The sequence below is a fragment of the Artibeus jamaicensis genome, unplaced genomic scaffold, assembly GCF_021234435.1.
Source record: "Artibeus jamaicensis isolate MK-2021 breed Jamaican fruit bat unplaced genomic scaffold, CSHL_Jam_final contig_387, whole genome shotgun sequence".
NCBI classification, from domain to species: domain Eukaryota; kingdom Metazoa; phylum Chordata; class Mammalia; order Chiroptera; family Phyllostomidae; genus Artibeus; species Artibeus jamaicensis.
This window is the reverse complement of record NW_026521812.1, coordinates 2,004,592-2,029,284: the sequence shown is the minus strand read 5'-3', so window position 1 is coordinate 2,029,284 and position 24,693 is coordinate 2,004,592. Positions and strand designations below refer to the sequence as shown.

The 24,693-nt window shown below is 42.5% G+C and overlaps 1 protein-coding gene across 3 annotated transcripts; it reads right to left on the bottom strand.

Annotated features, from left to right (window-relative positions):
* Positions 1 to 7,128: 7,128 nt before the first annotated feature.
* Positions 7,129 to 24,494, bottom strand: MTFR2 (mitochondrial fission regulator 2). 3 transcript variants are annotated; one of them, XM_053664741.1, is made up of 8 exons: positions 24,188 to 24,494; positions 23,314 to 23,430; positions 21,152 to 21,256; positions 20,583 to 20,695; positions 19,215 to 19,450; positions 17,321 to 17,675; positions 10,146 to 10,320; positions 7,129 to 8,183 (listed from the first exon to the last, which is right to left on the bottom strand). In XM_053664741.1, exons 2-8 carry the CDS (start codon positions 23,374 to 23,376, stop codon positions 8,178 to 8,180), a joined length of 1,053 nt encoding a protein of 350 aa, XP_053520716.1. In that variant the 5' UTR covers positions 23,377 to 23,430; positions 24,188 to 24,494; the 3' UTR covers positions 7,129 to 8,177. The 3 variants fall into 3 exon arrangements, with proteins under 3 accessions (XP_053520716.1, XP_053520715.1, XP_053520717.1); XM_053664740.1 differs by having other exon boundaries at positions 24,197 to 24,493; XM_053664742.1 differs by lacking the exons at positions 20,583 to 20,695; positions 24,188 to 24,494 and having other exon boundaries at positions 23,314 to 23,401.
* Between the last annotated feature and the right edge of the window lie 199 nt (positions 24,495 to 24,693).

Here is a 24,693-nt window from a genome sequence, read left to right as displayed (position 1 = left end):
GCCGAGAATAAGAAAGGGCTTCTGAAAAAAAAAGCTCTTTTAATCCTGCCCTGAAAGATGAGTAGGAATTGTCATGTGGTGGAAATAGCAGGTTACAAGGTACAGAGCTGGGCCACCACAGCACGCTGGGGGCCAGAAGTTGTATGTTGCCTTTGGAAGTCCATGAGGTGATAGTGGCATCCTTGGGGAAGAGCTGGCTTATCAGTCAAGAATTCAGACTCTGGAACCCAGAGTTTGAATACCTGGCTTAGGTACCTAACCTTTCTCCCTCAGTTTCTTCATCTGTTAAAAAAAAAGGAGCATGACTTAACAAACTAATGTTTGTAAAGTGCCTCGCACAGAGGCTACCACCAATTAAATGCTCAATGAATTTAGCTCTTAATGACTATCATCATCATGGACCACAGGCAGCAGGACCACAAAGAAGACATGGTCTGGTGTCCAGGGAAGAGGGCTAGTAAAAGCACAGACCTCCTCACTACCAGCAATGAGGTCAAGGCTAAAAACCCAACCATGAGGGGAGAACTCAAGGGCCTTTAGTGACGGTAACCAGGCAGAAATCTAGTGAAAGCCTTGAACATTGTGGGCCAGAAAGCGCTGTCCCACTCCAGGGGGGGCCCTCCTGGGGTGCACCATCGGGGGGCCTGACATTGCTATTATCGATCTCTGAACAAACTTACAACATGGCTTATCCCAGCTGTGGAAAGATGTTGGGCTAAGGTAAAAAGAAGAAAAATGAAGGGACAATGACCTTTTAAACAACTGCAACACCTTTGAAAACAGATATTTACGTGTATAGGTTATGGTCCACCTAATTAAAAATCCCCCACTTTAATTAGCAGTCTTCACTGGGATAGAGGCAAAAAACTGTAGTCCTGTTATTCGTAATGAGCGTGTGCTTTTCCCTATTAGTGAAATAAATGGCTGCACTCAAACTGCAGAACATATGAGAATCTCAATGCAATCTTTAGGTTTAGCAATTAAGCAACACTATCCATTGCTTTGATCATTGAATTTTATGAAATATTTAGTATTTGTTGGGAAAAGAACTGAACTAGTCTCATATGAGTAATCTGAGATGTCAAGGACAGGGCCATTTTTAATCCATAAATGTCATTAGAAAATAGGCTGGTTTTGCAAGTCATACTAAATCTAACTCCATTTTGTCTGTAATTTCTAAAAATTTGGTATCTCAATGTAACAGGTTAGCCATTTTTATCAAGCTAGGCTCTCTCTAATGCTATACTTCCCCCTTGTGGTCAATATGGAAAACTGCACCCTGGAGGTTTTTCCTTTGGTTTGGGTTTGGTTTTGGTTTTGATTTTTCGGCTCCCCCCCCCCCTTCCAGTTCCCTGTTACTTTACAGGGCTTTACATACATACCCTTGTGTACTGCCTTAAATACTTTCTGGAATTAAGCAAAGTCTAAACAAGTAAAACATACTATGGGCAGGGTTACCTAAGGTTAAAAATAAGAGTTTGATCCCTGGTTGGTATGGCCCAGTGGTTTGAGGGCTGGCCTATAAGCCAAAAGGTTGCCGGTTCGGTTTCCAATCCTCCAATCCGGGCACACGTCTGGTTTGCGGACCAGGTCCCCAGTAAGGGGAGCATGAGAGGCAACCACACACTCATGTTCCTCTACTTCTCTGTCTCCCTTCCCCTCTGTCTAAAGATAAACATTTTTTTAAAAATAAGAATTTGAAAATCTCTATGCCTAGGTTCAAATCCCAGCTCTGCCACCTACAGCTGTTGAAACCTCGGAGAGTTACGTAGGCTTCCTATACCCAGTTCCTGGTCTACAAAATGAAGATAAGAGTAGTGCTTCGTGTTGGGAAGATTAAGTGAGACGTCGTATCGAAAGCACCAAGAACAAGAGCTGACTCATAATAAGTGCCATTAAAAATGAGAGGCTGGGATGGGTGGGGGGAGTGGTGAGGGGGAAATGGAGACAACTGTACTTGCACAACAAATTTTTCAAATGTGAAAAAAAATGAGAGCTAAAGGGTAAGTTGCAGCCCATTCCCCAGTACTGTAGCAGAAGTTCTCAGATGCCCACAGACCACGGCCCTGGACCACAGCGGAGAACATCTGGTGCTGAGTAGGGACGCCGAAACCGCAGCCCAGGTGAGCTAGGGTGACGTCTCCTTCCCCAGCAGGTAAGCCGTAGAATATTAATGCTGTACGTGGGACCTCGGGGCACACTCCATTTGGTCTCCCCATTTTACGGTTGAAGAGCTTGGGCCCTGGGAAGTCACTCTGTTCTCCGGGCACATTTCCAGAACTTTCCCCTTTCATCCCCAAAGCCACAAGATGTGATAACTGTTTAATGCTTCCGAGCCCTTGTGAGCATAAGCCACATCCATGAAGAAAAAGGTCAAGGCTGTGACCCACCAACCATAGGTCACCCACACAGGAACCTGGGGGCGAGAGGGGGGGCGCTGGAGGGGGACAGATGTTTGGAGACATAAATGCTTTCCTACCTTTCCCGCTCCTGATTTTTTAAATGCAATTTATTTCCAGAAAATAAGTATAAAAACTAGCCTGGGCCATGTCGGACACGAGTACTAGGAATTCTGGGCTAGCACCACTCCCCCTAACTGGAATGAAAGGCGGTCTGGGCCCTGCCACGTTTGGGGGTACCCGTGTCCTTTGTCATGAAATGAGCTGTGATGCCACACCTGACCCGCCTTTGGCCCTGACAAACCTCTATGAACACTGCCCAGGGCTGAAGAAGGCCGCCCTCTTCCCCAGTGTTGGGTCCATGCGAAGGAATGCGAGTCAGCACCTTCGGACCGGACTGGGGAGACAGCCCTCAGGGCCAATCCCAGCTTCAGGGCTCCCTGTGGGACCCGCTGGGGCCCGGGCAGAGCCGGCGCCATGGCCCATCTTCTCCCTCACTCAGTCCTGCTTCGCTCCCTCCCAGAAATTATCCCGCAGGCAAACCCAGCAGGCTTCCTGCACGTCAGTCTCCATCTCGGCGCCTGCTTCCCAGAGGACCCCACGCACAACACCTCTTCTCTGATAGAAAAGTCTCACGCCTCACTCTTCCTGACCTGTTTCTCCTGGGTTTGTTTTTTATTAAAACCATTCCAATGGCACACTTAACCTCTGCAACCTAAGCAGAGTCTGGGCTTAATATGCAGCAAAACCTATTTCAAATTCTTTCTCCACAATGTGTTTCCTCCACAACCTGATTTCCATTTGGATTTCGTCATTGAAGCACAATGTATTCTCGGTGAAGCAAGGCCTTCAGATCCCCATCCCCGCAGCGCCCCAGGCCCTCCCGTCGCTGCCTAGACAACCACTGCAGGTCTCAGCCAGTCAAGTCTCTGAACAGCATTCCTTTCCCTCGGTCTCTTTTATAAAGCACTTTTTTTCATTTTCCAAATGTAAAGTAGAATTAGGGTGCTTTGTCAAATGCCCTTGCTCAAACCCCTCAGTTTATGAGGATTAACAACAGCCCGTGGGAAGGCGAATGTAAACACAGTGGAAGGCATCCAAGGAAGAGGCAGGAGGGGCACTTCCAGGCAAGTGGAAGAGTTAATGGTTTAGGGTCGGGAAGATCAGCTAGTGTTTCTGTAACTTGCCAGGGGAGAAACCATTTCAGCATTCATTGTATATTTAGGTTTAAAAAGCAATCAAATGTGATTTTATAAATAATGAGGTATTGGCTAATCTACATACAGGTTCACAGTGAAGGCCTCACTGTATCCCTAACACCGAGGAACTCTGCCGCAGACACGCATCACCCAAGCTTGGGCCATTCGGAAATTTCAAGGCCTGTGGTCGCATGTCCCGGGACACCAGGTCATACTTCTCAACGGAAGGGAGCCTGTGCTCAGCTCAGTGCTGGTGGCATCATGGTGTTGAAATGAGCTTTTGCACAAGCAGGAAATTCATTCGGAAGTAGAACAAAAAAGATTTCTTCCCCCATAAAAAGTCAACCCGAGCTATGTCAAGAGACACTTCACTTGGCAGAGTGTGGCATCTTCAAAAATATCTGCTGGGTGTTGGGAAGGGTTGTTCATTATACATTTTTTATGTTTATCTTATTTTTTAATAATTACTTTGTTTTTCAGCTAGTTGTCTGCATTTTCTCCCAACCACTCCCCACCCCACCCCAGCCAAACCCATTTCCCTCCCTTGCTCCCATCTCCCCTCCCACCAGCCCCCCCCCCCCGTTTTGGTCCATATGTTCCTCATAGTAGTTCCTGAAAACCCTTCCCCTCATTTTCCCCTTCCACCTCCCCCTCTGGTGACTGTCAAATTGTTCTTTATTTCCATATCTCTGGTTATATTTTGCTTGCTTTTTTCTTTTGTTGATTAGGTTCTAGTTGAAGGTGAGATCATATGGTATTTGTCTTTTACTGCCTGGCTCACTTCACTCAGCATAATACTCTCCAGTTCCATCCATGCTGTTGCAAAGGGGTAGGAGCTCCTCCCTTCTCTCTGCTGGGTAGTATCCATTGTGTAAATGTACCATAGTTTTTTGATCCACTCATTTACTGATGGGCACTTAGGTTGCTTATTATACATTTTTGAATAAGCAAACTATAAAACTGAAAATGCAAGCTACCTTGGGAGATAAAAAAGCAGTTATTTCAGGGGGGGAAGCTCTGATTACAACGACAATGATAGAGGACAAAAGGCAGAGCAGGGGACATGTAAAGGAGGAGCAGGAACAACAGCGGGAACAGTCACAAAGGACACAGAAGGAAGAGCAGGCGGGGTATCAGAGCTACACTGCTGTACCTGCTGTATCATTACCACCACTTTTGGCTGCAAGGAACGGAAAACCCACAAGGCACATTTTTATTAATCTTTCTCATGTAACAAAAAAATTGAAGACAGCTCTTGCTGGTGTTGTTTCCACAGCTCAGCAATATCAGGGTTCACATCTCTGTAATCCGAGGCCTATTCTTCATGGTTGTAAGATAGCTGTTGCACGGCCACTTCTAACTGGAAGAAGGCCAGGGAGAAAGGGGCTGCAGAGGACGCCAAGCCACCAACTCCCTACCACGGCCACAAGACCACCATGGGAAGCCTGGGCTTTTCTAAAGGGAGAGCTTGGCAAGAGGGTGGGTGCTGGGGCGATGCAAACGGACCCGCGGCCCTGGCTGGTGCACAGGCTGGAGGGTCCAGGGAAACATGGAAATTTCCACATCACACTGGTAAATGGGCAGACAGACAAAATAACTACTCCAAACTTAGATTTCATTTGTATTACCCCAGGCACTACCTATAGAACTCTCAAAAAAAAAAAAAAAAGTTTAGACTGCCCTGGCTGGTGTGGCTCAGCCTGCAAACCAAGGGGTCAATGGCTTGGTTCCCCCTCCGGGCACATGCCTGGGTTGCAGGCCAGATCAGGTCCCTAGTGGGGGACGTGTAAGAGGCAACTACACACTGATGTTGCTCTCCCTCTGTCTAAAATAAATAAATAAAATCTTTCTGCGGCAAGCGGCAGTGGAGGTCACCACCATTTCCCTGCTCTGACCCCACCTCCACATACAGCATCATAACCCAGCGACTCTGAGTGGCCCAGCCCAGGTGAACAACCTAAGGCGCTGATTCTCACCCAGCTGTGAGAAACAGCAGAGGGGGTCGCCATTTCCCCGCTCTGACCACGCCCCCACATACAGCGTCACAACCCAGCAACCTGGGAGTCCAAGGCGCCGCTCCTCACACTTAAAGGGCGCAAACAGACCAAGAATGGCACAAGATCTCAAAGCCCCAGAGCCCATAGATCTAAGCGATGAAGAAATAGCAAAACTCTCACACGCACAGTTTAAAACACTGGTCATCAGGATCCTCACAGAACTGGTTGATTATAGCCACAAATTAGACAAACATATGAAGGCGAAACTAATTGAAATGAATGGAATTGCACAGGACACCAATAGCAATGAAAAGGAAACTGGGACTCAAATCAATGGAGTGGACCAGAAGAAAGCAAATAATGGCCAAACAGAAAAGAGTCAAGAAGCAAGAATTCAAAGAAATGAGGAGAGTCTTAGGAACCTCCAGGACATCTTTAAACGCTCCAACATCCGAATTATAGGGGTACCAGAAGGGGGAAAAGCACAGCCACCAGTGGAAAACTTATTTGAACAAATAATAAAGGAGAATTTCCCCAATCTGGCAAAGGAAATAGACTTCCAGGAAATCCAGGAAGCTCAGAGAGTCCCTAAGAAGTTGGACCCAAGAAGGAACACACCAAGGCACATCATAATTACATTAGCCAAAATTAAAATGAAGGAGAGAATCCTAGAAGCAGCAAGAGATAAGGGGACAGTCACCTACAGAGGAGTTCCCATCTGACTGTCAGCAGATTTCTCAAAAGAGACCTTCCAGGCAAGAAGGGGCTGGAAAGAGGTATTCCAAGTCATGAAATCCAAAGACCTACAACCAAGATTGCTCTATCCAGCAAAACTTTCATTTAGAATGGAAGGACAGATAAAGTGCTTCTCAGATAAGATCAAATTCAAGGAGTTCATCATCACCAAGCCCTTATTCTATGAAATGTTAAAGGGACTTATCTAAGAAAAAGAAGTTAAAGAAACATGAACAGTGAAAGGACAACAAACTCACAGTTATTAACAACCACACCTAAAACGAAAGCAAACTAAAAGGACAGCTAGATCAGGAGTGGAAACATAGAAATGAAGATCTCAAGGAGGGTTAGCAACAGGGGAGTGGGAGGAGGAGAAGGGGGGAGAAGGTACAGAAAATAAGTAGCATAGACAGTAGACAGAAAATAGAAGGGGGGGGCAAGAATAGCATGGGAAATATAGAATCTAAAGGACTTGAGACACATGGTCATAAACTAAAGGGGGGCAATGGTGGGGATGGGGGGGTAGGGTGGAGGGGAATGAAAGGGGGAATAGAACAACTGTAACAGCATAATCAATAAAAAAATTAAAAACAAAAAACAAAAAAAACCAAAATGTGTTGAACTGTATATACAGTGCTTGGTAGATAGTATTAAATTAATATACACTTGTTCAAAAAAAAAAGTTCAGATTTTATAAATGAAGTAATAAGAAGGAAAAAGTGCATTTGAATTGCTACAAAAATAATCAATTACAACAGTACATGTATTTTTATACTTTATTTACAAAGAAATGGTATAATTGCAATAAGAAACAAAGAAAATAAAATAACAGGTATACATATTTACATAGCAAGTATAGGCAAAACTTAGGAAGACAATTCTTTAAATACTAGCATTTATCAAGTCAGTTTCTAAGAATAATTTTTATCACCTTCAGAAAGAATTTTTAGGATTCAAGCTATGACTATCTTAATGAAAAAAATATATTCTTGCAAGGTCTTGCAGGCTCAGTAAACCAGATCACTACCCATTTTTAAAAGAAACAAAGGCTCTTAAATTAGGATATCATAACTGCTTTAAGAAATTGTTTTTTAAAAACTCGTACTATCATTTGCTGAGTAATACAATGTAAACTTAGCTTACATTAATTTCTTAATCCTTTAAAATGGTTCCTGTTCCCTTACAGTGAAACTCCACTGCTCCCTAATGATGAGAAACATTGTCACTTACTATTTAGCTCTGGGGAAAATCATTCAAGGTGTGAATTCAGCATTAACATTAACATACATGAAAAAAATTAAAATACTTATCTATCCCAGTAACCAGTTAACTGCTACCTCGTCCAAAACCACAGATGGGTATTTTTAAGAGAAGATTTTCATCCCTGGCCAGGGTGGCTCAGCGGGCTGGAGGGCTGTCCTGTACACCAGAGGCAGCGGGTTTGATTCCTACATATGCCTGGCTTCTGAGTTCATGGTGCCCAGGTGGGGTGCGTATGAGAAGCAACTGACTGATGTTTCTCTCCCATGTCCATTGTTTTTCTCCCTCTTCCTCCCCTCTCTCTAAAATCAGTAAGCATGTCCTAGGGTGAGAATAAATATATACATATTTTTTTTCTAAGAGTCGGGACTTTTCTAAGTCTCCACCAACACACCCTGGTGTACAGGCTTCACTGAGCACCACCAACAGAAGAGGGGCGTGCAGTGCGAGCCACGCCGGCACAGCTCTGTGACCTTCCCTGGAGGGCGTGGACACAACTGGCGCCCCTCACACCCTGGGCACAACACCGTCTGCGTTCGCCAGTTCTTCCTTTAGTTCGCTGTCCTGCTGACTGTAAAAATGTGACGTCAAAACTGAAATAAAGCAAATATTTAACACAGAAATTATTCTAATGTAAGAAAAAATGGAAACACAAGCACCAAATGATCCCTTGAGGTTTAATTCATTCAATAATAAAGTTATTTGAGAGTGGGCTTATGTGTCAGGCACTGTGCCTGAAAGTAGACCAAAAAAGACATTCTTTCTCTAAAATGCTTGTAGTCGACTGGAGAGAAAAAGCTAAGAGCAGTGAACAGCACGCGACAACTCTGTAATACCTCACCATCCCACTATCACTGGGGATAGTACGTTCGGGATATTCAGTTACCCAGGTGAATTTCTGACGTAACTGGAGATTTCGAACAGCTTATAATTTTTATAAGCCAAGTCCTAGTCACTGTCCTGCCAATCAGATGTGGGGGTAAGGGCAGATTACTTAAGCGTAATCAGGTAACACTGGCCGAGGGGTTTTCTGTGTTTATTTTAGGGTATTGCTGTGAAGATCAACTGAGTAAAACAGCACTCTGCGAGTCCTAAGTATCTATACAACTGTTAAGCATTTATGTCTAAGCACCTTTGCCTTTTCATCATAATAGCTCTAAACTGTACACTTTTGTTTTCTTAGAGTTAAGGCCATAAATTTCTGAGGCAACATGATAAATACCAGATACCGTACACACCCACGCCAGTTGCTCAGAGACTACTGACCCTAGGACGTGGGCGGGACCATTTCCCCCACTGGCCGTGCCCTGAGCTGCTGCCTGCTCCTTCACCTTCACCCCCTTCTCCGCAGACTGCGACCTCTCCTGAATGCAACCCTCCTGACTTCTAACTCTGTCCCTCTCTCACAGTCCCCTCACTCCCGTCTCAGCTCCATTAGGAGATGGGAAAAACAGCCCTGAATTAGCATTATGCCTAAATTAAAAATAGAGACTTCAAGTAAGGAGCAATCTTAAGGATCAAGTCTTTGAAATATAGTACGTGTCCTTTTAAGCAGGTATTGTCACTTAAGATAATTATGATCCAATGTGTGTTTTTAAAAGGGCAGTTACCATCCTGATCCAAAGTCTGTATCTGCCTGAAAAATGATGGAGCGTTCACAGGTTTGGTCAGCGTGAAGCTACCGTACCACTTGGCGCTGGTCCCCTGTATGTTTCAGACACCCAGTCTGTGCTGCAGACAGCAACAACCGTGAGCGCCTGTCCTGGGGGAACCATTAGAAACTCATGCACGGTATTTTTCAGGCCAAGTGCTTTATTTCAAAAAACTTCATAGAAGGCTAAAAGCTAAAATGAGCACATAAAAGTTAACAAACACAGGAACATTAGCAGCACCAACAAATAATTTATAGCCCATTCTGCATAATTACTTTAAGAAAGCTTGAAGGCAAAGATGTATCATAAATATTGAGTTGGCCAAAAAGTTCATTCCATTTTTTTCTGTAAAATAAAAGACACATTTTTCATTTTCACCAATAACTTTATTGATTTGGATATTTATAGTATGCTCTCTATCTCCCACAAGGTATAGAGTTGATTGTTCTCAGTTAATGTCTCAGTTTGATCACTATCAACTACAACTGGTCTACCCGCCCGTGGAGCACTGTCCGGTGAGGAATCTCCAGCACGAAACGTCACAACCACTTTTGACATGTTCAGTCCCAGCACCTTCTCCACACACTGCACAAATCTTTTTTTGTGTGTTTCAGTTATTTTTACCTTTTTGAAATAATAAAGCATCATATCCAAAAATGCTGCTTATTTTCTACCATCTTCAATATTAAAATGGCCAAACAAAAATTCACCAATTTTGATGTTTTTTTTTAAACTGATGTGACAGCTGTCACAATACAATCTAACAAAATTGTTTCAAATGAAGTTAAAGACAACTAAGGGCTACTAGAGCCACCTTACAGAAAAACAAACAAACTACTTGGCCAACCCAATCATTCCCTTTAGAAAAACTAAAAAAGTTAACTTTACATTATTAGAGCTCACCCTTGACGTTTCTGGACTTGAAAATGGAGAAGGCTCCCAAGACCTATTTTCTTTCTCAAAGGAATCATCTTCTTGGAATGCAAATTTCTGCTTGAGTGCTTGGGATATTACAGCCACTGGGTCCCACTGTGAACTGTGTCTCTTCCTCTTATGAATGGGTCTGCCTCCAGGTGACCTATATTTTTTAATTACATAAATTAAAATTTTGTGTAATTTAAACTCCTTGTTAGGACACATAGCAGAAATAAAAGCACAATGTATCACATTCTAATTAGTCTTTGACATTGAAATTTTTTGCCGTGAGTGAAACAGGAGTCAGAAAACCAAGAAACCAGGTGGGCTCTACCACAACCTTGTGACCGAAGATTTACCAACTATCTCTGTGCTGAAGACCTTTATTTTAAATCACCTATTTTTGCAGTGAACTTTTTTTTAATATTTAAGAACTTTTAAAAGGACTACAGAGTTCATAAAAAGAAAACCGTCAGGTTAATTGTTCACTCAGCCTTCACTTAATGCCTACTATTATGCCAGTTTCCATCTTACACTTCGAGGGTAGAACAGGATCCTGCGCCCATGAAACATTCTGGTGGCAGGTGATCAATGCACCAGTTAGCAAGAGCAATAAATGCCACGAATAAAATAAAATAGGGGACTTTGACAATGACTAGGACAAAAGCACTGTAGATAGGATGATCAGGAAAAGCCTCTTTAACAACATGACATCCTCTTTAAGGAAATGACCAGGGGTCGGTTTAATGTAAACATCGGTGGATGCACCAGGAAGGAGCTTGGCATGTGTGAGAAAACAAAAACAGAAATCGCGGTGTGCAGTTAGTATGGGAAGCAAGACATGAGGTTGGAGAGAAAAGCAAGCGCTAAATACTGGAGGGACTGACAGGCCACAGCAAAGTGTCTGTATTTTATCCTAAGCACATGGAAAATCACCAGAGGTTTTAAATAGGGAATGGCATGATCTGACTTCAATTTTTAAAAGACCACTCTGGTTACTATATGGAGAGAACGAGGCAAGAACAAAAACAGGACCAGTGAGAAGGCCACTGTAGAGGTTCAGGCTAGATGAGGTCACCGGTTGCTTGGATGGGGGGTGGCAGTTAGATCACGAGGGCACACAAATTTGAGCTACATGCTGATGAAAAAAATATGGGACAAAAAGGAAGAGGAAAAAAACATGGAAAATTCCTAGATGTTTGGACTGAGCAACTGGGTGATGGTGCTGACATCTACTGATATGCAAAAGACTTCGGAGAGAACAGGTTTTCAAGGTGAGGGAAGGGAACAGGTAGGAAGGAAGAGCTCTGCTCTGGACATGTGAGGCTTGAGAGACCTGTAAGACAGGCAAGGAAGGGGTCAAGGAGGCTCCCTGCCATGGAGGCATGGGGCTCAGAGGAGAGAGCTCGGGGACAGGAAAATAATTGTGAGTCATCTGCACACAGGCAGTATGCAAGGCTATAGGACTGGACAGATGACCAAAGAAAATGAACAGTGTGGATGGAGAAAAAAGGGGGCTCAGGTGTGAGCCATAGACACACCAACATTTAGAGACCAAGTTCAGAGGCAGAGTAAGCAAGGGAGTAAGGAGCGAATGGTGAGCTAAGGGGAAAACTGAGTCCGATTTCCTTGAAGCCAAGTAAAGAAAGTGTTTGAAGGAGGAGGGAACCACCAACTATATTAAATGCTGCTAAGAGGGCAAGAGGCACAATAAGACCTGACCACTAAAGTTGGCAACAAGGAGTCACTGGTGACCTGGATAAGAGCAGCTTTCCCTGGAGTGATGGGAACAGACACCATGTTACAGCGGGTGGAAGAAGGCAGTGAGCAATAGAAACGAACTACAGGGAACATCGAGAACTTGTATCAGAAAGGGCAACAGAAACAGTAATAACTAGGAGTGCACCTATTTTGAAGACAGGAAATAGGCAGGAGGAGGAGAATAAATTAAAGAAGAAAAACTCGATAATGCAGAAGATGGAAGGGATCTTAAGTGAAACCCTTGAGAAGAGATGAGGAACCAGCGACCACAAGGAGAGCCCGGCGTGAACAAGCACACTTCATCACAAACAGGCTGCAGGGCAGAGGGCACGGGCAGTGCCTCTGTAAAGGTCCAGACCAGGGAAGTCTCCTCCGATTGTGCCGTAATGTGTAATACTTACAAGGTTAGTGGTGGATACCTGAGAAGGGGGCTGGAAGGTAGTCTCCTGGCCTCCCGGTGGTTTGCCCAGTGATATTCACAGTCACCATCTCACACTGGCTGAGCCCAGTAACACCAGAAGGTGACCTGGTTGGCATCAAGCATGTACATACAGACAGGAGAGATTTTTCTCTGTACTAGCTGTCTCATGCAAGGATCAAGTCACAACCTCATCAAGAATTAAATGACTGATCTGTCCTAACAGTATGATATAGAAAATACATTTACTTTCCCACCAGATACCTCCCTGAGGGATTTCCAGGTGAGCATGCCAGACCTCTGTAAATCCCACTATAAGGAGAGCAAAGAAACAAAAATGATGTATACCCAAAAAGGTAATAGATTATAAATTGAGAGAGTAGATAAGAATTGCAATAAAGTGTTAAAAGCTGGAAAGCTGCCCTGGCTGGTGTAGCTCAGTGGATTGAGCGAGGGCCTGCAAATCAAAGGATTGCAGTTCAACACCCAGTCAGGGCACATGCCTGGGTTGCAGGCCAGTTACCATCAGGGGACACATGACAGGCAACCATATATTGATATTTCTTTCCCTCTCTCCTTCCCTTCCCCTCTAAAGATAAATAAATAAAATCTTAAAAAAAAAAAAAGCTAGATAGCTGCTAAAAATGTAGAGTAGGCGATGAGCTACCATGCCAAAAGGATTAACAAAAAGTCTACAAATGAACTGATAAACTGCTTCCTTGTTCTCTTTCCCTGCTCAGCTCTCAAACCACCTGGCTTGCACTCCCTTTGAACTTCCCATCTCTCTTGACCAAGAAAGAGACTGAAGAATCTTCTAGAAAGACGCTCTGGCCCCAAAGAAAAGACAAACAGCTACCAAAACATGGGGTCTGGCCAACAACAGTCGGGTCATCTGCTCATTCACTGAATTATGACGCCCCCCAGTTGACAGTCCACCTCACACAAAGTCCCTTCAGTCAGTTTTTCATTGTCTCACTTTTCAACATAGATGTAGAGCCAAAAATGACCAGATACTTAAGGCTCCAAAACTAAAGCCAGAAACCAAAATTGACAAGTGGAAAAATGGAACTTAGGAAAAACAGAGATAATTCAAGAACAAAAGACCTCAAAACTTACAATCATAGTTAATATCTTCAGTGGAATAAGACAAACAAAAGCATGAAGACAGAAAAGAAAGGAGCATTGAGAGAAAAAGAAATGGCTCCTACAAAGTAAAAATATGAAAGCAGGTAAAATTCCAACAGAAGAGTTGAAAGATAAATTAAAGAATTTTTCTTAGTAAGTACAATAAAAAAAAGCAAAGAAAAAGAAAATAGTAGAGACTTCCGGCCAAGATGGAGGCGTATGTGGAACCCTTAAACCTCCTTGCACAACCAAGCTTATGAACAACAAAGATTTAGAAACCAGAATACAACCAAAACAGAGAAAATTGAACTGTACCGAACTCTGACAAAAACGAACCATTCATCCAGACCAGTAAGAGGGGCAGAGTTGGTGGCTGGCGGAGAGAGGTCACAACAGGAAAAAGCGGCAGGACCGACCCAGGCGGCAGTTGGCAGATCCCAGGCCCAGGGTGGTAACGGGCGGACCCAGTGAGGGCTCAAGGCGGCTGGCTGACCGCGGTCACACATCCACAGGCTGATAAACCAGGCGAAGGAATGAGCAGTGAGACAGACCGTACAACCCAGGGCCCCAGCGACAGGAATTAGAGCCTAAAAGCACCAACTGAAAAAACTTTCGGGGGTCAAGGTGCTGGGAGAGGCTCCCAGGCTCACAGAGAGTTCGTTGGAGAGACCCACAGGGTCCTAGAGGGTGCACAAGCCCACACACCCGGGAGCTGGCACCAGAGGGGCCCAATTTGCTTGCAGGAAGCAGCAGAGGGGATCGAAATCCAAGAGAGAGCAGAAAAAATGCCATTGCCCCTCTCACCCTGCCCCCACATACAGCATCACTGGGTTGCCCTGCCCTGGTGAATACCTAAGGCTCCACACCTCATATGTAACAGGCGGAAACAGACCAAAACATTATGGCTCAAGAAGAAGAACAGCTCAAAGCCCCAGAGTCAATACTTCTAGGCGACCAAGAAATAGCCAACCTATCAGATGCACAGTTCAAAACACTGGTGATCAGGATGCTCACAGAACTGGTTGACTTGTAGTAACAAATTAGATGAAAAAATGAAGGCTACACTAAGTGAAATGAAGCAAAAGGCACAGGAAACCAATAGTGATGGGAGGGAAACTGGGACTAAAATCAATTGAGTGGACCAGGGGAAGAAAAAAAACAACCAAACAGAAAAGAATAAAGAAACAAGAATTTAAAAAAATGAGGAGAGGCTTAGGAACCTCTAGGACATCTTTAAATGTTCCAACATCCAAATAATAGGGGTACCAGAAGGGGAAGAAGAACAGCAACAAGTAGAAAACTCATTTGAACAAATAAAAAAGGAGAACTTCCCCAATCTGGCAAAGGAAATAGACTTCCAGGAAGTCCAGAAAGCTCAGAGAGTCCCAAAGAAGGTGGACCCAAGGAGGAACACACAAAGGCACATCATAACTACATTAACCAAGATAAAAATGAAGGAGAGAATCCTAGAAGCAGCAAGAGATAAGGGGACAGTCACCTACAAAGGACTTCCCATCAGACTGTCAGCTGATTTCTCAAAAGACACCTTACAAGCAAGAAGGGGCTGGAAAGAAGTATTCCAAGTCATGAAATGCAAGGACCTACATCCAAGATTGCTCTATCCAGCAAAGCTTTCATTTAGAATGGAAGGGCAGATAAAATGCTTCTCAGATAAGGACAAGTTCAAGGAGTCCCTCATCACTAAGCCCTTATTATATGAAACGTTAAGTTTCATGAGTCTTAAGTTATATGAGACTTATCTAAGAAAAAGAAGATAAAAAATATGAACAGTGAAAGGACAGCAAATTCAGTTATTAATAACTATACCTAAAACAAAAGCAAACTAAGCAGACAGCTAGATCGGGAGCAGAGCCACAGAAATGGAGATCACATAGAGGGTTAGCAACAAGGTGGGAGGAGGAAAAGGGGGGAGAAGGTACAGGGAATAAGTAGCATAGATGGTAGGTAGAAAAATAGACAGGGGGAGGGCAAGAATAGTATGAGAAATATAGAATTTAAAGTACTTGTGACACATGGACATGAACTAAAAGGGGGGGAATGGGGAGGAGGGGGTGTGCAGGATGGAGAGGAATGAAGGAGGGAAATGGGACAATTGTAATGCCATAATCAATAAGACATAATAAAAAAAGAAAATAGTAAAGGAAAAGATATGAAGCAGAATAATTCTGCCATCAAATTTCTAATGGAGTAACAAGAAAAGAATGGGAGCGTATTATCAGAGAAATAGTTATAAGAGATTTCCAAAAATGATGAACCTAACATGCTAGACTGAGTCTACAGGTGCCCAGCATAACAAATAAGAACTTTCCGGGGCAAATCATCATGAAATTTCAGAATACCAGGACTAAAGAGAAGCTCTTAAATGCTTCAAGAATAAAGAAGTAGATCTCATATCTACTTCTTTAGAAGAGCATCTAAAGCAGTTGATGCTCTTCATTCTTGTGAGGGAATCAGAAGAGCATCAACTTCTCAATAGAACTAGAGGTTAGTAATCAATGGAATGATGTCTTCAAACTTCTGAGAAAATGATTTTTCTACCAATTATACCCCAGCCCAACTAGAAATTAAGTGTGAGAATAAAATAATAACACTTTCAGATATGCAAGGTCTTAAAATGATCTACCTGGTCTGCTCTTTCTCAGGAAGCTACAGGAAAATATGATGCCCAGGAAATGGGCGCCATTGTAGGGAACCATTTCCTGTGCCATGGAAACGTAGCTCAGCCCTCACACGGAAATCCAGTGGGGTGCAAGTGGCACACAGGACCATGCCCACGGAGAGGTTTTCCCATGGGGAATCAGGCCTGCATTGTACATAGACTGCTATGAGACTTGCTTTTGCTAAAACTCCCTCACCCTGAATTGAGGCACAAGGGCTTACTGCAACTTCCTAAAGTCTGAGCTAAACCTCCCAAGTATGGAGTGTGACCGGTTCAACCACTTTTCCCCTTGGTCGGCAACATCCTTCTCTTTTAAGTGATTAGCAACATTCCTTCCTTTGTTATCTGTAAAAAGCAGTCCCCTGCAGTGAATCTGTGCATAGTAAATGAGGACTACCCTCCATGTAATGTATCCAGAAAAGCAATAAAAGTCTGTCCAGGCAGGAACTAGCTCTCTGGCCCTCTTGCCCTCTCTGTCTCTCAGACAGTGGCCATGCCATTTGTTTTTCTCCACAGGACTTCTGTTGTCATGTGTATTTGTTCAAGAGCAGATCCTGCCAGCCAGGGTCCGCCGCAAGTCACCACATGGGACAAAGGGTGAGAGAATGTCCATGGTGCTGGTGAAGGAAACCCTTAGAAAGACAGCAGTGCAGCAGGCTTAGAGAGCAGCAAGTGATACTAGACGACAGAGGGCTCCTGAAGGGGAATTAAAAAAAAAAAAAAAAAAGGACCTCAGAGAGGCAATTAACCCCAATAAAAGATAAAACCTTTCAATAAAATATAATCATATATAAGTATATAAAATAGCTTACCTGTAAATGTATACTGTTGTAAGAATGTACATTCTATATACCGACTTAAAGACTGTGATTTAACAATCTTGGGAAGACATAGAAAGTAGATGTATGCCTGTGTATGAGAGTGGGTAGACTGTCTATGAGAATGTATTCCTAGTCTTTAAACAGTAGGAAGCAAACAGAATTAAAATATCAATAAATAGCAAAGGAAGTAAATTATTTCAAAAATATGGAGATAGTATACTAGAAGCAGAGTCAAAAAACTGAAAATGATTCTCTGGGAGGGGTATTTGGGATGAAGGGGAATAAAAGAGAAAACATGTATTTGTTTACTTTGATAAATATAAAATTTTGGTTCATTTCTCAAATTATGGTAACATACCGTTCAATAGCACGAAGTTTAATCTTATTCATATCTTTCAGGACATCCAACATGTTTGGAACATCTCTGTTTTTCTGGTTTTTTGGATGACGATTGTAGCTGGCCTTACTAGCACCTGGGTGCTGTTTTTTCATTTCAGTTGCTGAATTAGTTGAGTCACAAGTAGTAGGGTATCCTGGCTGCACAAACGAACGTGGAAGCTGTAGAGGAGAAAACTGAGGGGGCAGTGGGGGTGGGGGAGGAGGAGCAGGAAGCACTGAACTCGAAAATGGATTCAATTCCACACTCAGGTGAGCAGTTCCTGATGACGGCACTTCTCCCGAACCACCAGGTTCGTCAGTTGAGGCAAAGGAGCCTAAAAACAAAGTAGTCTATTGAAAAACCATGCAAAGTTCTTTTTAACACTAATTAAAACCAAAACAGAAACAATTTCTGTAATGCTAAAATAATGATGTGACCAGGAAGGAGAAGGAATCCCACCTGCTTAGTAATTTTTATGAGTCAAGAAAATAGGAAATTTACTTTTAATCTAGTTAGGATTCTCTGTGTAGGTCCTTAAAAGTGGGAAGGAGGAAAAACATTTTAAAGAGAAAATCAAAAGTGCTTTTTCAGTAATTCACATGCAATCTAAATTTCATCCTCTATTTGAAAAAGCTAAAACATGACCAATAACTTGCAGTTAGAAACACTCAGAACGGTACACTCTATGAGAGCATCGTAGTAACACCTAAGCATGTATTTTTTAGGCAACAGCCTAAAGATGAGTAGAGAGGACAGTAGTCCCCCGTTATCCATGGTTTCACGTTCCATGCTTTCAGTTACCCGCAGTCAGCCTCAGTCCAAAAATGTCAAATGGAAATTCCAGAAATAAACAATTCTGGAGTTTTAAATGGTGTGCCTTTGTGAGAAGCACAATGAAATCCCGAGTTGTCCCACCCCTCCCCACCCAGGACACGAACCATCATCCCCACCCATCAGCACTTAGGAGCTGTCTGGGTGATGGGATTGACTGTCACCGTGTCACAGTGCTTGTGTTCAAGTAACCCTTCATTTACTTCATAATGGCCCCAAAGCAAAAAGGTACCAATGCTGGCAATGTAGATATGCCAAAGAGAAGCTGTGAAGTGCTTTCTTTAGGTGAAAAGGTATATATGTATAGGAAAAGCATCCTATCTATAGGGTCAGTGCTATCTGTGGTTGCAGGCATCCACTGGGGGTCTTGGACCTATTCCCCATAGCAGGGACTACTGTAGGTACCTTTTTCACAACAGATTTGCTCCTAAAAGGCAGCTTGTGTGTCACAAGCTGCTAAAGAAATGTGTATTTGTATCTCATTTTCATTACTACACATATGTCTATGTATTATTTATACATGTTTGTATGTATTTATAGCATATAATTTACATATGTTGTGTTTATATGAACTATATGTGTGTATGTCTATAAATTAAAGCAAGTTATGTCTCTAAAAATTTAGAAAGGGATCATCTGGAGAGCATTATTCACCTACCTTGGTGGAAGAATACCAACAATAACTTCAAACTAAAAATACATGAAACCTCAAACCTATGCTTTTCTTTCAAATTAATGCATTCTTCCTCTTCAATTTCCACTGCTTTTCTGAAGAGTTAGAAAATTACTTAGGAAACAAGCTTTTTAGACAAAACTACAATCCTCTGCACTGTATTTAGCTCTTCTTTAAACATAAATTATCTCCCTCAATACTGTGTTTAAATAAACACCAGACATCAAACTTTTATATATCCAACATCTTTTTATATTTAATGTCATTCACATGACACAGAAACAGCAAGCATCATTATTCAAAACTGTACTGACTTAAATACTAGGCAAGTATCATCTAACTGAAACAAAAATCCAATGTGTTACCTACCAGAATTTGTACTGGTTTTCAGTTCCTGCATTTCTACAATTGCAGCAATCTGAGAGCGAAGAAAAGTGAGTTCATTTTCAAGGGCAGCTATTTTTTTAATGGCAGCTTCACTTACAGGCTGAGAATTTTCAACTGGTTTGTTATGTCTTGGAGCAGGTGACAGTGGATCCCAAACTAATCGCGAAGGATGCAAACATTCACTTTTCTCTTCTTCCTCATTTTTCCGAATTTCGTTTCTGTGGGTGAAAAGAAGGGAAGAAATGGGGAGAAGGAAAGAGTGAGGGAGAGGGGAAAAGAGGTGGAGGGAGAGAGAAAAGAAAAAGAAGAAGGGGAGGAGGGGCGGGGGAGGGAGAGAAGGGAGGGGGAAATTTTCTAAGAGGAATAAATTATTTCAGTCAAAGAGGAATAAAGACATCACAACAAAATCAAAAGCAGCTCTCTTTACCCCATGATTTATGTGTAGACTCACTGAGGACAAGCACAGCATCTTACGTAACTTCGCAGTCCCGATGTATAGAACAGAATGCAGCCTTTAGTAACAGGTGACCGATAAGTACTCAGTAAATGAAGGAACAGATCGTAAAGTAAAAATAATTATCTTGTACCTGTTCCGCCTATTCACTTTAAACACTACAAGTTTACTTATTTAGACGTAAACTTGGTTTACCTAGAAACTCTACATATTCTGAACACACAGTACTGAAAAGCCTTATATTCAGCATAACGTTAAGGGTAAATTTATGGTATTTTAATTTTTTTTGAAAATTGATAAACCAGTTTGACATGTAAAAAATTTAGTTGTCATATTTGAATAATTAATGCTGATTGTGCTTGTAGCCTGTATCTGAAATATACTAACATGTAAGTTAGTACCCCCTAGGAGAAACACGCTCAAATTTTGAAATATGTTTAATATCATTGCCTGTAAAAACTATATAAGTTTTGGATACATAAAAGAAAATTAATCTAGTATAAGTAGTATACTTATAAGTATAAGTAGTATACTTATAAGTAGTATAAGTAGTATACTTATAAGTAGTATACGTATACTTCTAGTATAAGTAGATACTAGTATAAGTCTAGTATCTACTATAGGAAATAGCTTTCTCAGAAATATAAACATAGTGATTCTGGTAGCATTTTAGTATCATTCCTTCCTAGGCCTGGTGTTAGGTTTAATTGTTCATTAAGAAAAACTGGCTAAAAATGAGGAGCAGGTGGTTATCTTATTAGGAAAATATTAGTAGGACAAAGCACAGTACAGAGAGAGACAACACAAAAGGCTCGATGAGTCAGAACAAACTTGGCACATCCAAGAATCCGATTATAGCCCAGACCCAACTTTCCGAGAGAAACATATAAAATTACCGAAATCTGAGATAACTGGCTTCTTCATCGTTTGCCACACACAAAATATCAGCGAAAGACGGAACTACAGATCCACAGTTGCCAGAGTCTACAGAGTTCAAGAGTGGGATCAACTGAAGTAAAAAAGGAAAAAAAAGTCAGAGCTCTGCCAGGAAGGGGGGGAAAGACACATGCTATGGAAATTAGGTAAGTTAAAAACCCAAGAGGGAAAAAGGAAAGGGATGTTCAATAGAAAACCATGCACCCATTAGCAAGAAACAACACTGAAGAAAATATTATTCTAAAGTCTAAATGTGTGCCAGTATTCTCTCCCCCAGCTAATATCATCAATCATAAGTCACAAACTAGAAGAAGAATAAAAAGCTACTCAGGTATTGCTTTGCATCTGCCCATCTTTGAATGTAATTACTTAAAGAAATAAATACAAAAACATACGGGAAACAAATTGTTTCCAAGGATAAGGTTTTTTGCAGGAAATATTTCTTCTTTTGGTCTACCCTTGATCTCTAGGAGTACCTATGGGATACTCCTATACACAGTGATTAAACAATGCATGTTGACCGGCTTACCTCAAAATCAGGCCTGCGGCAAGGTTCCAAAGGAAGAATTCTCCCAATAACACGAACAATACTCCGAGCCGATCCATAGCCTTTATTTCCCCAAATCTGCAAAACCTATTTAAACATAAAGCATTGTTTTAAAAAGTACTCTATTAACCATGTTTATATATCTATTTTTAAATGCAGATATAAAAGATGCAATTACATTTATTGTTTAAAAGAATTTACAATATGGCATATGCAAAGTCTGTCTTAAAAAGAATATATCTTATACCTACAGCAGATCTCAATTCACACATTTCAAGTAATTAAAGGTGATACCTGGCTAGTGGCTACCACACTGAACAGTACAGCCTACAGCATATAGAACCCAGACCTACCAACACTAGAACTTCTGCCAGGCCGAGCAATTATAAATAAAGCGTCCCTACTACAACTCATATAAGCACACTTGCTAAGAGCCACAGGCCTAGAGGCTTCGCTACAGTGAGAGCTCCATACTGTACATAAACAGTCACCCTATTCTTGATTTACTTTCATCTCTTGCTATGTAATTCCCTGCTGACAAACTCCTGCCCTTCTAACACTCTCATTCCTTCATTGCCATTGACCATCTTCATCATTTTTATGATTGCACCTTCTTCTATTCCTGGTCTAGGACTCTCCTTTTGACATTACTGACTTTTCTACCAAGAGAGATTTTCAAACTGGTTCATCCTTTTGATATTGTGTTCCCATATTACTAACAGATAAACTAGCCCAACCACTCTTAGAGAAAAAAATTACAAAACAATATTTATTTATTTATTGTTTTTAATTAATTTTATTTAGTTATTTTTCAAGTACAGCTTTTGTCTATTTCTCCCATCCCAGCCTCCCCCGCCCCTTGCTCCCCACCTCCCTCCCATTTCCACCCCCCTTAGTTCTTGTCCCTGTGTCCTTCCTATTTGTTCCTCCAAATCCCTCCCCCTTTTTCCCCTTAACTTCCCTTCCTTCTCCCCTCTGGGCACTGTCCCCTTGTTCTCTACTTCAGTGTCTTTGTTTTTTTTTTTTTCCTGCTTCCTTGTTTAGAAAGACTACAAACCCATGCTGACTTCACCTGGGTATTCCGTACAGGCGTTCTGCAACCCCTTCATAACCTGTTATGTTCAATACTGCGTCGCTCAAAGTAATCACCAGTCTCTGAAATCCCCAACACTACCACTTTCATCATCTACCAGTGGTCTGTCTCACCTGTCCTATTATTGAGAAAACCAAGGACTGCGACCTGATATGCTTCCATTTTCATTCCTCTCCATTCAAAATCTCCCCACCGTCTCTCACTTTTATTGTACTCTCGACTGTCCATCTTCTTTTCAAGGTTTATTTACTTATACCCCCCGGCCATACTACCTTCTTCAGGTCATTGCTCAATCGCTCCCACTTGTATTTTAAATATTTTCCTGTCTAAAGGTTCTTCCCCAGTACTTACAAACATGAAGTTACTTCTAATATTAAAAAGAGTAAAAAGCCCTGGCTGGTGTGGCTGAGTGGAATGAGCACTGGCCTTCGAACCAAAGGGGTGCTGCTTCAATTCCCAGTTAGGGCATATGCTTGGGTTGCCGGCCAGGTCCCCAGTAGGGGGCGCACAAGAGGAAACCACACAATTGATGTTTTTCTCCTTCTCTCCCTCCTTTCCCCTCTCTAAAAAATACAATAATAAAATAAATAAGTATTTTTAAAAGAATAATATAGCAAACAGAGAAGCCAAAGAACTTATATGTATGCCCCATGGACAGGAAATAAGTGGGAGTGGATTGCTGTAGGGAAGGGGAGTACTGGAAAAAGCAGGGCCAAAGGTAGAAAAAATTGGGACAACTGTAAGACCATAATCGATAAAATATACTTAGAAAATGTAATTTACCCGTGCAATAAATTTAATTATATGAAGGTCACATCTACATTTTGTTTGTATCTTTTGCTGGCATTTGAACCATCATGTAAATACATTCCTAGTAATCTTATCCCTTTTCAAACTCAAACTATCAAGGCTAAACTATTGAAAACTCACCTTGGTAGCACCCAAAGAGAAATAACAATTTCTCCTTAAATGTTTACATATAAGGCATTTTCAAAATAAGACCCAGGAATAAACACGCCCATTCATTCAAATCCACCAAGAAAGCATTTACCTGGTCCATGGGAACACCGAAATACTCCAGCATCTCTCTTAATATATTCAATATGGGAAACATTGATGAAGCAAACACAGAAGCAAATTCAAGGAAACATTATCGGTTTCTTGATACCTTCAGGGGAAAAAATTTAGAGAACAGTACTCTTAACAAATAAATAACTGCTGCATAAATTGTATTAAACAAACTAGAAGTCCCATCGTTACACATTACACCATCAACTACTCTCTTCTGGCCAGCATTATTTTGAAGGAGATCAAAGAGAATAACGGGGAGTGGGGAAGGTCAGGTAAAGGAAAGTTCAATTTATCAGTTAAATTGCATTTACAAGTTCATAGGATGTTTGATTATAATAAATATTAATCAATAACAGGTTGGACACAGCAGAGAAGCTCCCTCTGGTCCTGAAAGCCTTGGACGGGCTCGGGAGAGAGATGTGTTCAGCACACCCTTGAAAGCGGGCAGGAGACCTGACCGTGTGGCTGGGTTGCTTGGGAGCAAAAAGAAGGCAGAAAGTCACCGGTCTGATTCCTGGTCGGGGCAAATGCCTGGGTTGCGGCCCCTTGGGGTGCCTTCTCGGGGCAACCACAACGATGTTTCTCTCCCTCTTTCTCCCTCCCTTCCCCTCTCTCAAATGTCGAAAGAAAGTTAGGAAGGGGAGGGAGAAAGGGAAGAAGGAAGTATATAGACCGACTCAAGACTTTAACAAAATAAACAGTAGCTCTTCCTCCCCACCCATTCCTCCTCGCTCATCTTAAGGATCAGGAACATGAATCCCAGATCCATGACTTAACTCAGTCACCCAACTAGCATGTAACTGGAAATTGGCGCCTGGTCCTGTCCCTCGCTTTGGCCCAACATAGTCAGTCACCTTGCTCACCTGCCTCTGAAGCCGAGCCTCCCGGCAACGCTGCCTCGGAATCCTCAGCCGTCCAAGCGCAACAAACTCTTGTCCGATTTCAGGAATGATCAGACCCTTGTCCGCCCGCGCGCCGCGGTGGGAAGGACACAGGTGGTAACGGACCCGGTCGTGGGCCCTGGAGCCACTGGCACAGCCAGGGTGCGGCCGCAGCCTAGCTCGTGCCGCACAACCTGCCGCTCTCCTCCCGGAGACCGTGGCTCCCTACTTCCGCGTCCCGGGACGAAAATCAAACTCCGCGGGCCGTGACCTGTGCTCGATCTCATTGGACAAGGCAGAAGATCGCTGCTTGTGATTCGTTGTGTGATAACGTCAGTTAAGTTACTGTTATTTGGACAGACTCTGGGGATTTTCCTTCCCCTTTAAGAGGCGCAAAGCAGCCAATAGAAACCAATAGGCAGCTGGTGGGCGGAGCCTACCGTAAGGCTACGGAAACGCATGCGCATAACGCGACTTCA

Bases quoted from the DNA above. Each gene is read 5' to 3' on its own strand.
- MTFR2 (XM_053664741.1), bottom strand. From the start codon at position 23,376: ATGTTTCCCATATTGAATATATTAAGAGAGATGCTGGAGTATTTCGGT. The intron at 21,257-23,313 runs GTAAATGCTTTC...ATGTTTAAATAG, and splicing joins TCGGTGTTCCCATGGACCAG to GTTTTGCAGATTTGGGGAAA. The intron at 17,676-19,214 runs GTAGGTAACACA...CTTTGTTTTTAG, and splicing joins GAAAACCAGTACAAATTCTG to GCTCCTTTGCCTCAACTGAC.